Source organism: Glandiceps talaboti, chromosome 9, assembly GCF_964340395.1.
Source record: "Glandiceps talaboti chromosome 9, keGlaTala1.1, whole genome shotgun sequence".
Taxonomy (NCBI): domain Eukaryota; kingdom Metazoa; phylum Hemichordata; class Enteropneusta; family Spengelidae; genus Glandiceps; species Glandiceps talaboti.
Window position 1 is genome coordinate 21,689,984 of NC_135557.1, and position 15,068 is coordinate 21,705,051.

At 35.6% G+C, this 15,068-nt stretch overlaps 1 protein-coding gene across 1 annotated transcript in view; it reads right to left on the bottom strand.

Annotated features, from left to right (window-relative positions):
• The window catches only part of LOC144440097 (short transient receptor potential channel 5-like), a 29,997-nt gene extending 15,882 nt beyond the window's left edge, over positions 1-14,115 (bottom strand). The window contains exons 1-2 of the mRNA XM_078129360.1: positions 14,023-14,115; positions 2,021-2,260 (exon numbers count right to left, since the gene is read on the bottom strand). Of these exons, the coding sequence (XP_077985486.1) occupies positions 2,021-2,222 (202 nt within the window). The 5' untranslated portion in view covers positions 2,223-2,260; positions 14,023-14,115. The remainder of the gene's footprint in view (positions 1-2,020; positions 2,261-14,022) is intronic.
• Between the last annotated feature and the right edge of the window lie 953 nt (positions 14,116-15,068).

Consider the following 15,068-nt stretch of genomic DNA (forward strand, 5'->3'; position numbering starts at 1 on the left):
TTATAACCATCAGCTGAAAAATGAGTGCGTCTTTGTTTTGCGTACTGTATTCCATTAAATGTACAAAAATGTTCGTGATATGCTTTCTTGTTCTAGTTAGGCAAAAACTGCACCCTCTGTGGTGGTAATTTTCATATCCTTCATAAATTTAGGAATTCATGTTTACGATCGCGTGACGACCGCGAGTTCGCCGTCACTGGACTTTCGCCGTTCTGTGTGAAATGTTTGGCTTTTTCCCTGTAACATGAAAAGTACAGTTCAAAGACTTGTTACAATTTATACAACGGTGATATTTTGTTCGGTTGACAACAAATTTGGCATTGGAAATGCTGGTTATAGCTGTATTTCTAGTTGTCTCCTAGATTTGTTTACAAGGGGACGTGCAGTGATCACGTGATACAACAAGCAAAAATACGGCTGTTGGTGAAAAATACGCCTGTGTATCTGCAGGGCTCTCGACCAATCAGAATGCGAGTTTGGTGACAGGTGACGTATAATCGTGGCGTATTGGAATTGTAAAATGATTGATAATTTTTATTCATTACACAATGTATTGTATGAAGCAATGAGGTGAGATTTTAAACAAATTCTTTATGCTATAACATGTTTTAATTTTGAAGAGATCCCGTGTACGTTATGCTAAAAAATATCTTTACGTCTCCTGAATGACAAAGTTACATTCTATGGCAGTAGGCCCGAAGACCATGAATACAGAAACAACGACACAACTAGTGCAATTGTTTTTTTTTCTGGCACATTTTTTGCTCTCGAAATCTAGCATAATATAATCGGATTGAAGTAGACGCGGTTTATAATGAATGTCTGTACATGCTGGTGGCAAACTCTGTAGTGTTACCGTATATAATGATCTCGTCATCTTAGTTATTACATTCACAACATATAATGTGTATGTTTCACCTTAAGGGTAATTATCTACCGATAAATCACCACGTGGTAATCAAATAACTTGCTATAAATACATAATCATGGGTAACTATATATGCATTCATAGTAGAATTGTAAGAAAAGGAACAGAGATCTACAATCAACAGGCTGTAGTATCAAGCACAGAAGTTTGAACAATTTGAAAATCGAATCTCTGATTCGTAGTGACAAGACTCCTTAGTTCACTTGTATTTCCCACGTCTGAATGAAAAATTGGGAAATAATATCTGAATTAAATTAAACATTAAATATATTTTTTTTTTCTCTGTCGCTGTACTTATTCTCCATGTGTGATATTTTCTAAGTACATGTATTGCATAACAGAAACAGTTGTCACTTAAATTATTTTTGCTAACTGTACACTTGGTAATGAGGCTGAACTCAATTAGTTGCTAAATTCAACTATTTTCAGTCTTTTTCTCTTTTCAACTTTGTACATTGAGTATATTGTTATAATTTATTCATATGATTTATTCATATGATTTATGAGAATAAATTATTATTATTATTATAATACCATTGGTAAACACTTGGTCATTCAGGGGCCATGACTGTACAGTCAACATTGCCTAGTATTCGGTAAGCACCAGGGTTCCTGTCACGTCAAATGAATTTCCTTTGTTGCAGTTTATTACTATCTTAGCAATTTTTTGAAACCTACAAGCATTGTATTTGTCAACGAGACATTGTACAGGCCGTTTTATGTTAGTGTTTGCTGGCAACATCGCAGACACCAATAAGAAACTGCACATGCTACAGTTTTCAGATAGCAAGATTTAAAAAAAATGTAGACTTCAAAACGTTGCCACCCACGTGTCTGCGTCTATTTCCCGAACATTTATTTCATTCAAAACGCAGGCAGAAACTGTGACCTTGTTATCTTAACGTGTAGAATGTACAGTTTACGTATTGGTTGCTGTGTAGCTGTAGCAAATAGAATCAGTGAACACTAACATAAAACGGGATGTAGTTTAGAGGATACGCTGTCTGTACAACTGAACGACATTCCCTGTGAGCAAACTGGTCGTGACCAAATACAGGGTAATCGACCGTAGTCCATAATACTATAACTTACCAAGTTCTCTTTTCACGATTGCTATTTCAAGAGCAGTTTTGCCAGTGTTATCTTTCACATTTATATTCAGTCCTTTTTCTCGCAGTAAAGTCTTAACACCAGCAGCATCACCTGTCTCCACGGCTTCCAAATAATTCTTCTCTTTCTCCGTCAGCTGTACATCGACGCTGTTTGATTTGTCTCCCATCTTTAAAGACGTCATCAAAACAAATTAAGGAGTATAACCTTCGCTTGTCTGTCCTGAAAAACAAACCGATAATTTAAGCAGGAGACCAAATATTCAATGACATGTAGTATGATATCCTAGAAGCTGTAAAGGGCAAGAGTTCTCATTCAGCGAGAAATTAAACCAATACTTCACTGACACCAACGTAATTGTAAAATATTATTGCAATTAACTGTATGTCACCAGCTTTGTACCCATGCACTAACTAACTACCAGTGGCGACAAATATAAATAGTATCCTATAGTTACCATAAAACCAACTTTAAGCTGAATGCATCCAGTAAGCTGCAATATATGTGTGTCAATTGTATATATGTATGTATGTATGTATGTATGTATGTATGTAGGTAGGTAGGTAGGTAGGTAGGTAGGTAGGTAGGTAGGTAGGGGTGTGTGTGTGTGTGTGTGTGTGTGTGTATGTATGTATGTATGTATGTATGTATGTATGTATGTATGTATGTTTGTGTATGCGTGTGTATCATACATGTATATGAATGAATACATGCATCGTTAGATGTATACCCGCGTGCATGTGTCCACACTGTCTGGCTGTAGGTATGTTGTCTTTCTGTCCATCCGCCTGTCCGCCCGTCCGTCCGCATATTTTATTTCTGCCATTTTCTGTGTCATTGTCATTATATACTACTCTACATGTGTATTCTAACGGCATCGCAACTGGTACACGGTGTCCTGGCATGTTTTACTTCCAAATCATGGAAGAATAGATGAAACATTGGTAAACTGAGGTCATATTTACGAGTTGCATTTAAGAGAAATTGATGAATTGGCCGTGTGTGCAACAAATCGAAGAACGCAAGTGGCACAGCTTCTGTGTGACATAATTAACCTTTGACCTTATCACAAGAAGGGTCAAATATGGAGCAGGCCGAGTCAGCGACCAAATACTCTCGAGAAAATTTCGAACTTGTGTTAAAGTCTTCTCTACGTTACAAGGAATGTGTATTCATCACGTTGTAAAGAGAAATGTCGTCCTTAATCTATCAGTTTTCAGTTTTTGTTTATTTTTAAAGTGGCCACATAGATGACAAATCGATGTTTATTTTGGATTTTTAAGTGATTAATTGAATTAAAACAAGTTCATATACCAAGTCACCTTTCGTATCTCGATAAATCACAAGAGTTTAAAAAATGTTCTAAAAAATATCTTATTGTATGTAACATTAGCAAACATTTTACACGCTTTTTTGAAATTTAATTGTGAAATTTGTCCAGTTACGTACATTTCACTTTATAAAATATACAGTATGATAAAGTTTGTTATAAATCACTTAATAGAAAACGAGCATCCGTTTGTCATCAATATGGCCATTTGAAAAGGATGACGTCACGATATAGATTGGTTGCTTCACACATGTTGATTGGTGTCCGCAAAATGTTAAGAAATACGTTTGCATACATTAGCAGAGATTCAATATGGAATGTAATTAATATTGTACCAACAAGTTGTGTTCATGTTTGGTACATTCTAACAGTTGTTCAATCATTCCACATTGACAAAAATATTCACAAGATTCTATAGATTGTTTAGACTTTCACATACCACTTTTGTCTTAAAGCTGCCCTGAATTACAGAAACCCTGCCTTGAGTTATAGAAACCCTGCCTTGACTTTACAAGGGATTGTACCATGTGAGTAAATATATCACATACCACATATTCTTTGCACTTGTTATATACACATATACGACTTAATTTCACTGTATGTGGCTAACAACAGCCGACTTGAAGTACGTTAGAAATGTTTGAACCCTCTTGACGCATTTTAAGCAGCTAATCAGGATATCTGACATTGAAGGATTAACTATAGTATTTACTGCACCCAAACGCTTCTTATATTCCCAACATCGACGTCGTAACTTTTGACTGAGAATACATATGGCGAAATCAAAGTGGACAATTTACAGCTGCCTTCTCTGAGAACACAGTCTCGTTGGTCATAAAATGAGGACATACTTGTTGGAGACAGTGGTCACGTATCGGTAATAATTCATACTCATATTGCATCTGTTGTTTTCACAAATTATGATGTGTTACACGTGTGTTAAATTCATGGACTTTAAAGTGATGTGGAGAGTAGACGGTCTAAATCTAATCGGAAGGAAAACGCAATTTGCCAAACTGTCCATGTGTGCGAGTGTATTTATATGTGTGGGGTATGGGTATGTTTACACATGTGTATGTGTGTGGGTATGGGTATGTGTACACATGTGTATGTATGTGGGTATGGGTATGTGTACGTACACATGTGTATGTGCGTCGGTATGGGTATATGTATGCATGTATATGTGTTTGCATATGTGCGAACATGAATGTATTTGTATGTATACGTGTGATATGTATAATTATATGTGTTCTGTGTATGTGTCGAGTTTGCATGTTTATGTATAAATATGTGTCATATGTATATGCATGTGTGTGTGTGCGTGCGTGTGTTTGTTTGTTTGTGTTTGTGTGTGTGTGTGTGTGTGTGTGTGTGTGTGTGTGTGTGTGTACATGAGTGTGCATGTGAGGGTGTATGTGTTAAATTGTATGTTTGGTCAGTGGATGTGCTTACGACGTATACACTGTATTTTTGGATACGTGTGTTTGTGGTTATGTGCATGTTGTTTTGCGAATGCATGTGATCTTCACTTAAGTTGGGAAAAGGGCATATAAGTACAGGTTTCATTGTGACAATTAGTATGAAATATGGATTTCATAGTTGATTAATGAGAATTCACTTCACTGCCACCAATAAACCAACCCCTAGGCCAAACACACATTTCATCAGACAAGTTTTATGATTATTACCTTATTTCAAATTCATTTGGCTTTTTGACTTGACTAAAATAGAGGAACAGCTGCAACATATAAGCGGTTATTCTTTGATTGTAAAACTTAGGACTCCAGAAATAAGTTGATGAAATAATTGAGAGTTTCTGAAGGCCAATCATGGGGAATGGTAAAGTTGATAAATGGCCACACCAACGTGTATAATTCATCATTGTGTGCTATGTCATCCCAGCTTGTTGTCATCTCTCATTGTCCCCCTGTCACACTCCAGTATCTAATTCACTTAGAAGTAGCCTATATATATATCCGTGATATGTGCTACGATAAATCTCGTCCACACCCATCTTGTTGTATAATCCAATATTAACTGGATAATGGAATTAGGAAATGTTCCCATAAGCTGATAGCAATGGGATGATTACACAGGTCAAAGGTCAGACTGTTTTGATTATTCATATTACACAGTAAATGTACCTTTGTGACTACAACTTCTTACAAGTACCCAACGCTTGAAGTGTGGTGACTTACATTTAATACTAATTTTAACTAAATTTAAACGGCTTTAACGGGTGTGGCTGACTAAAATTACTTTGAATTGCTACTGGACCAAACTGAGTGTAGACAAGAGCTATCGTTGTTACAGATCATCGACGTAGATAGGCTAGTGTAAAATGAGCGTTAAAAAGATAAGACATGGTGGTTATACTGTTTCTAATGAAAAACGAATAATAGTAAATCCTAATAACCCTTATACAGAACTCTTAATACTTACATGATTTATTGATATCATTTTACGGTACATGATTGACTTTATTAAGTCATTTGACATAAATTTTTACATAAGATAGATGACAACTGTGTCAAGAGATTAAAATAATGAAATATACCTCAGTATGAAAAATAATATGGTCATATTTTCATAAAGTAGTAATATGTCAGACTAAAATTGTGAATTTATGGACTGTGGTCATATATTGTGTTATTCTCAACGACATGTACATCAATTTATTGGATACAAACGGATGTTATATTGAAAGGAGGGTTCTGTCTCTTTATAAGATGTGTGTCTGTGTCTGTCTGTCTGCCTGCCTGCCTATCTACCTGCCTGCCTGCCCGTCCGCCCGCCCGCCCGCACGCAAGCGTGCGTGTGTGTATGTGTGTGTGTATGTGTGTATGTATGTATGTATGTATGTATGTATGTATGTATGTATGTATGTATGTATGTGTGTGTGTGTGTGTGTGTGTATGTATGTATGTATGTATGTATGTATGTATGTATGCATGTGTCTGCCTGTCTATTTGTAAATCTGTGTCAGTGTTTGGTAGGTGTGTGTTTTGCAATACTGTGTGGTTTGCCTTCGTGTGCATTTTCTGGGCACGTGTGGGTGTGTGTGCTCTCTGTAAGTATGTGGATGCGTGCGTGCGTGAGCGTGTGTATTTGTCAGTTCATTACAATCTTTCATATTGATGCTAACATAACCAGATAAGAAATGGACTTTTTCAAATCGTGTATACCACATCATAAATATGTTCTTCTCATTAACATTTCATTGTCTAGCTATAGGGATAACCATATGAGTGTGTTGACTGTCAGCAAAAGTGTGATTTATGAGATGTTAGTTAATATACCAGGTATTTGAAGGAATTATAGTCATATATATAATACATATCTTACAGATGTTAAATAGTTCCATCGAACCTCCAGTCTACTCAGTAATTATCCAATCTTTCATATCAAATCATATTTCACCAAGATATTTGTCGATCGGTTTAAAGTGTTGAATGATCAAGAAGAACCTTTTATCATCGAGTGAGGTTAAACTCGATTAGTTGTTTTGTCAGTTATTGTCTTCATTTCCACGTCTGCTCAAATGTATTTTGATGTTTAGTCATTTTTTAAATTAAATCTAGTGGAAATAAAGTATTAATATACGCGAGACTATACACTCCTAGTTAATTATACTGGTATCCACCCTGACAAAATAAATCTATAGCTTCAAACGTTGTACTGACACAAGTTGCCCCCCAGACGCATTTTCATGGTCACTATCAAGACCATCACCACAACCACTACCACTCTACCACCCCAAACCACCATCATCACCACCATCATCATCACCATCATCATCATCACCACCACCACCACCACCATCATTGTCATCATCATAATCACCACCACCACCACCATCATCATTGTCATCATCAACATCATCACCACCACCATCATCTTCATCATCATCATCACCACCACCACCACCACCACCACCCCCACCATCATCATTGTCACCACCACCACCACCACCACCACCATCATCATCACCACCACCAACAACAACACCATCATTATCATTGTCATCATCAACATCATCATCATCATCATCATCATCATCATCATCCTTATCAATATTGATGTCGTGTTAGCCATCAACATTACAAACACGGTTATAATGACAAACATGTCGTACTATCGTTAATTTTTGTGAAATATGTAAGGTGATGCTAACGTTGTTAGGTATTAGTGACACTCATTCACACATCATAGCACAGTGACTGGCGATCAATTTAAGGCGAAGGACAATATGATGATAACTAGAGCCATCCATCACAAAATCATCAGTAATTTTCATTCTAAATACTTATTCCTGATATCAATATTTGATTTAATTCAACTTATTGACTCAAAATGATAACGTAATTAAATTCATGTCCATCTTTAATGATTTTTGACATTGATGTACAGCTGATTGATTGATATCACTTGGAATGTCGATTCTATTAAATTTAACATTCCTAGCATCAAATGCAAACATACCACATATCTATATATCATGTAATAACGTCTTTTAACAATCTGGTTATGAAGACACGTCAGGTAAGTTTAATGTAGGAATCTAACTGTAGGCTTAGACAAGGAATAAAGTGGAACAATGTAGTATTATATGCTGTGATGCATTGAGCTTGATGTGGTGTAATTTGGTATGGTTTCGTTTCGCTTGATGTGACACAATGAGGTAAGATATGGTCTAGTGTTTGATGTGGTGTGGTGTGGTGTGGTGTGGTGTATTATGGTGCCTGAGATGTAGTGTTGTATAGTGTGGCATGGCATGGCATGGTGTGGAGTAGTGTGACATGACGACGTGGTGTGACTCGATCAGTCGAGCGTAATTATGACGTCATTCCGAGGCCAAAGAATTCTTCATTGGAATAAAATTAAACATTTTCCAAATTTTTGTTCCTTAAAAGTTAACGTTTGCGACGGAAACTAACCGTATTTAAAGAGCTAAAAATATTCAAATTTTACAAACACAAGTCAATTAAATGACCCATTTAAAAACGACCCTTACCTTACAGAAAAATAATCTTGATTCAATCAGTTTATATCAATATGTGTTCATAGCTGTATGAAAGTTGTCTAAAGAACAATATTCAGGCTTATTCTATGTCAAAGTTCATATAAAATACTACGTGGTACCACATACCTAGATAAGTAGTTCAGTCTTTAAGTTAACCACTTATTTCCACTCGGAGGGTAAGGCTTGTGTAGGTGTTGTATAAAATAAGGTATGAGACAAAGAACCCCATTTGACCTAATTTACATACGGTCATACCTACCCCTGGGGCTATAGACAGTCAAGAATGAACAGTAACACTTCGTCTCATACTACCGCTGTACATAGGTGATGGCCAAGTAGGTCATAGGGATGGTAAAAGTTGGGTAATTAAAAATAGATAAATTACACTTTTCGTATAGTGGTTGGTCACTGGAATGTCACACACAATGGAACTCTTCCTGGGGCTACAATACATTGGAGTCCTTCTACCACCGTACGACTGCATGACGTGTATTTTTGTCTCTGACCGTGCAACCAGTTTATACGTTCACATAGCACAAGAGTCACGTGACATTCGATACAAAAATGTAAATTTCCCAACCAACGATAGAAGCTGTATGTATACGTATTTTCATATCTTAATTGAATACGAAATACAATATGTTAGAAGTGTTGATATTAAGAATGGAAGAATATGTCGGTGTCATCTAAACTAGACGTCATTGTTGTAATTATAATATTCATTTGTCCCTCCAGATCATTAAAAATAAACGGATTTAGACTTTAAAGAGTAATAATATAGAACTGTCTTTTCCTTTTTCAATGTGGTTGATATTAGCAGATCACAGTTGTACGAGACCCTCAGTACTCACATGTAGAGTAATGTACATGGACGTCAAAAGTACATTGTAATATATTATCATTTTATGAATAAATAAAAAATGAATGCATAGGTGTTTGAATATTACTATATATATTTCTATATAACATTTGCATTTATGTGCTGTTAAGCATAACATTTTGAAATAACGTTGCAGTTTATCTCAATAAAAGTGGATTCTTGAGATTCTATGAATTGTGAAATAAATATTAATCTAGGCAAAGAAAGATCGAAGTTTTTGGCAGTATATTTATGGAGTAACATTGAGGAATTTTCGAGGAATATATAGTGTACACTTGTCATTATATCGATCATCGGTTGTGTGCGCCATATGCAGTATAGCCTTGATAGTAAAATATGATGTACAAAGTCAACCTTCAATAATTGCCAATATTCCATTGAAATCAAATATGACAGTTATTGCTAATATTTCTTAGCGATCGCAATGTAATTAAAACAGATAGTGGCCCTTACAAGGAATATGTTGATAATTTAGGTCACGATCACCGGACATCTGTCAAGTTTGTTTGTACAAAGAATCTAATAAACCAGAGGTATTCAAACCATGTTATTTCAAGTAAGCTTGCTCCCGTTCGTAATTCCCTGTAGTCACCCTAACATATACATGTACACGTGCCAAGTGGATATAGTAGTTTAGAACTGTTACCTTACATTCAATTTACGGTACACATTATGTACATGTAATACGATGATATCTCATCGTAGTGTAATACACCTCATCGTCTCGAACAGCATTTACCTCGATGGAATTGCCATGGTAATGCATTAACGGTTATTAAATTTTAAGGAACAAATACATTTGAGAATTTTATGCATTGGAGAACGATTTGAAATAAAACAGATTGTCATTTGTTTTTAGTTTATAAATTACATTTTAAGTGAATAAACAATATTAGTCCCCAGACGGCACTTTGCCTAGATTGACCGTTCACACTATGTTAGGAATTTTCTTACAGCAACCCGCCATTTTAACTATTTTATGGTATCATAGTTGTGCTAAACAGCAAGGTCAACGTCACTGCATGAGCGTGTTGTGTTGGCCTTCAATATGATGATATATATCCAAGTTCAAATCGGGTGTACGCTCATTATATTTGTACGGCTTTAAACTAGAGGGATGAAAGGTCATTTGACAGTGAAAGCGGTCAAGCTATGTTGGTGAGCTATCAGTATTTCTTGGTGCTAAAGGAAGCCAAATGTTGAAATATATCCTATCAGATAAGAAAACTTTGAAATACTTTGATATTATTATTAAAGTACTTTTATAAGTACAAACTAAACCTCTAACAGGCTGTCTAAGATTGGACCAAAATGTATGGAATACAGTCGTCTTGCAGAGCTACAAAAATGATCAAGAACAGAACAATATAAGTGAGGCGGGTGGTGTAATTAACACTAGTGTGAGAACCTGCGACTGAACCCCTGCCCTGGTATTTAAAGTTCTTATATATAACTCTGCCGACAGAATACATCTTAGTGTATCGCCAAAAAAAGCCACCCAGATCTTATGGAGTGTTGGAGCAGAACGGATAAAATCTACTGAGATAATTGATATTTGATCCATACAAGTTATATCATGTACCGTAGCAGAAGTAACAAATAATGATTATGTGTCTATCAAGTGGCGTTCACTTACAACAACTACAATTTTTTCAACATTATCAATGGTATTGATATTTTAATTTGTCGACTTTGTTTGGCAGCATCACATGGCAATATTTCCAAAATATGATCAACATGTTTCCATTTAACTGCACAGGCACGCACTTACAGAGACAAAATTAGATAATGTATCGTACACTATACAATACCAATATCCATATAGCATGTGACTTACGTGAAACAACACAGTATCTTGCTTTCATCATATAGACGTCCCCTGTTGTATCCAACAATCAAATTAAAGAAATGCAATCCTTTTAGCGACAATACCGTTTAACATGTGCATATACGTATACACTAGATCATGTGTTAACATGTATTTTGGTCAGAAAAACTACACGCACGTGTATAATATGTGGATTCAACAATTGATCGTAAAATGTTTACAAAAACGACCATGTACCTCGATATCACATTTTTGACACGGATACTATTAATAACTACAAATACCCTTATATGAATGAACATCTACTTTCATCGGGTAATTCACCGAGTACGATATCCTACCAGAACAAAACGTCGTCGTAACACGACATGCCTATTTACGGCACTATATACAAGACACACCGACATCGTCGTAAACCCACGCAACTATTTACGTCACTATATACAAGACACACCGACATCGTCGTAAACCCACGGACCTATTTACGGCACTATATACAAGACACACCGACATCGTCGTAAACCCACGGACCTATTTACGTCACTATATACAAGACACACCGACATCGTCGTAAACCCACGGGCATATTCACGGCACTATATACAAGACACACCGACATCGTCGTAAACCCACGGGCCTATTTACGGCGCTATATACAAGACACACCGACATCGTCGTAAATCCACGGACCTATTTACGGCACTATATACAAGACACACCGACATCGTCGTAAAACCCAAAGGCCTATTTACGGCACTATATACAAGACACACCGTCATTTGCCTTCAGCGGAAGAAAATACGATCTGGCTTACGAGAATGTACTAGATTCACAGCATTCTCTACAACCGTGATATTTACAACCAAACTAGAGTTGACTATAGAGTATTAATTAGATGGCTGGGTGCCTTTAAATCTCGCATAACGTTTTTTGTTACAAATTATACAAACAAAATACAGGCTTTGATATCATGCATGTACATGAAATGTTACATTTACTGTGAACTCAAATAAACAGTTTGTACTTGAATCTTCTTTCTTTCACTCGACATGATGTTGATTTGTGTTCACAGTGAGATAAAAGTAACATTTTACATGCTTGAATCTTTGTATGTTTTAATAATGTAATGTATTGTTTATCAAAATAATTTTGTGTGCGACGTATAAACACATAGTGCTACCTAATTGAAACTCTCTCTATATAGTCACTCTGGTTTGGTAGTATACTGTACCAATGACGGATAAGATGACTACATTAGACATTTTGCTTATTGGTCCATAATGCAGCGCTTCTCTGCCAATCATGGAACATCACATGTATACTAATTGTGTACCAATACGAGTTATCAAGAGTTCGATAAACATATCAAAACATGCGAATTATAATTATATTAATGTTGATGTTTCTTCTGAAAATGGAAGATAACGACATGTATTTACTTTGTCGTCCAAGTTGAATGTTATTTACAATCATCAATATATAAGGTGATGAATTATACATTGTTCAAGGCCAAGAATTCGGAAGCGTGAAAAGGAAAGGTTTCTTCAAATATTTTCTAAATTCATTTTGTTTATCATACAGTGTACGGTACAGGTAACGTCGACCAAATATCATGTTGTTATTATTATCGTCAAGTCAAGCTCCATATCAAAGCCATGTCAGTGAGTAATGTTTACTGGGTTAAAATTTGACTGGGTACAATTCTTAAACTAAAGACTAATATATCACAAAACAATTGAATTACAGTTTTCGTATAGCCAGCAGACGAATTGATATAATGTAAGGCATGTTTTGATTGGTCGACTGATTGTTGTAGATCAAGGCACTTTCCAGCAATCACTTAATACAATATTTGAACTGTACAATTGTCTTCGCTTTATGAGTTAACAAATTTAAGTATCAGAGTACGTTTTGGCAGACATGTTACAGATGAAGACGATATATTGTAGTAGTTCGCAACTTTGACAACTCTATTGAGAGACATTATGGAGTTCGAATGATAAAATATGCAGATGCTATGATAGGAATTTTCGATATTTGTGATGTCACTTCTGACAAGACAGTGTTGTGTCTTGGTGTTCAGCTTCGATGTTCATGGTAGACTAACTTCGTGTAGATGAAGGTGAAACTATTGATAAACAAATTTATAGCGCTGAAAAGAAATGTTCAATCCATTTTACTTTTTCCGGTAGGTAATAGCAAATTTGTTTTTCTACGTTCAAAGATTAAAAGCAAGTGTTGTAAGGTTAAAGTTTCATCACTATGTTCTGTCTGTAAAGAGCATTATTTATACTTGGGAAATAACACATGGAGTCAATCTTTCCAACGAATACAACAACATTAACTCAATGCGTTGGCTTAATCACAGTATCTGAAATGTCATATCACGAAGTATGTCGAGAGAACCAATTTTATGCATTACTGCGATTTGAGATCCGGTACTAATAACATGTATAATGATCATATGAAATGATATGATAACAATTACGTTACCGATACTCGAAGTTATAATTAAAATGTTAAATCAGTTATTGAATCATTGTTCCAGTCTTTCTGTAAGTACGTTTTGATGATTTAAAAAATGTCGACTCAAAGGATTAAGTTTGACTGCCAACAGAAAGTAATCTGTTTTATCACCGATTCGTCAATTTACACATTGTTTGGCATGATCTAGAGAATTATATCATCGGTCTGTTGTTCCACACGTACCCTACGAAAGCTTTTCAGGTGGAATTAGTTTCATGATAAAACAATACCAACGTCAAATGTTAGACTAATGGTGAAATGTAACAGGCGAGAATCCTAAGGTGCACCACGACGATGTAAAGTATACAACATTATTCACCAGACCTAGTAGTCATCTATGTTTAAATCAGCTAGAATATACTAAAATTAAAAGAAAGTGTACAGAAAGAGCCTTTACCTTCTGTGAATACGGTGTTCTTGTTTGGTGCCAGACAATACTTTTTCGTATTCTTTCCCTCTATTACACCATAGGGTTAAAAGATTACACGGTGTGAAGCGTATGTCGGAAAGTTATGAAGTGATGACAGAAGCGATGAAGCAAGGGTTGAACATTTGTCCAACCTCTATCATAAGACCAACCATATGTCTGCTTAACCAATGGGATCCTTAGAATCGCTATATATCAAGTGGGGGTGTAATAAGTCATACTGCCAGGGTAGTTAAACTAGGTCAAGGGTCACGACAGACAGACCAGATATAGACAGTGTATACATGGTGCAGGAGTCTGCAGAACATCATGTAAAGGGCTGACGGGATTAGATAACGGGGCGGTGTAAACTCAAGTTGTCAAAGAAGCCAAAATTGAGTTTCTCCTGGTGTAATCACAAATTTAAAGAAAGTTTTACATATATTGTACAGTAGCTGCTTTTGATATTGGGGCTAACAGAGGGCTCAATAAATCATATAGTAATCGTAAAGACATCAGCATTAAATCGATGGTAGACTGAATAACCATCCGGTGGTATAGCGTTAAAGAAATACGGTACATTATGTACATGTTTGGAGGAATCGTATCGTCCTCATTGACATTTCAAGGTTACGACGTCGGAAGTGTAAACACTCACTTTGAAAAATAAAACTAAAGATATCAGGAAACACGTTGATAATATGCTAATGGTTTGTCTTATTATATTTACTTCATCGTAATCACTAACATATTTTCTTTAAATGACCACGGGCTGATCTTCACGTATATTTCAGTAAAAAAATAAGAATAATCACATTGATGGAATAAACAGCGAGGATGCAATATTACCTAAGTGCGTACCACAAAAACCCAGCCCCTCCCTATAAGTAAAATAAAATAGAATAGCACACACACACACACACACACACACATATATATACAATGTATATATATATATATATATATATATATATATATATATATATATATATATATATATATATATATATATATATATAATAACACGTTTCTTTACC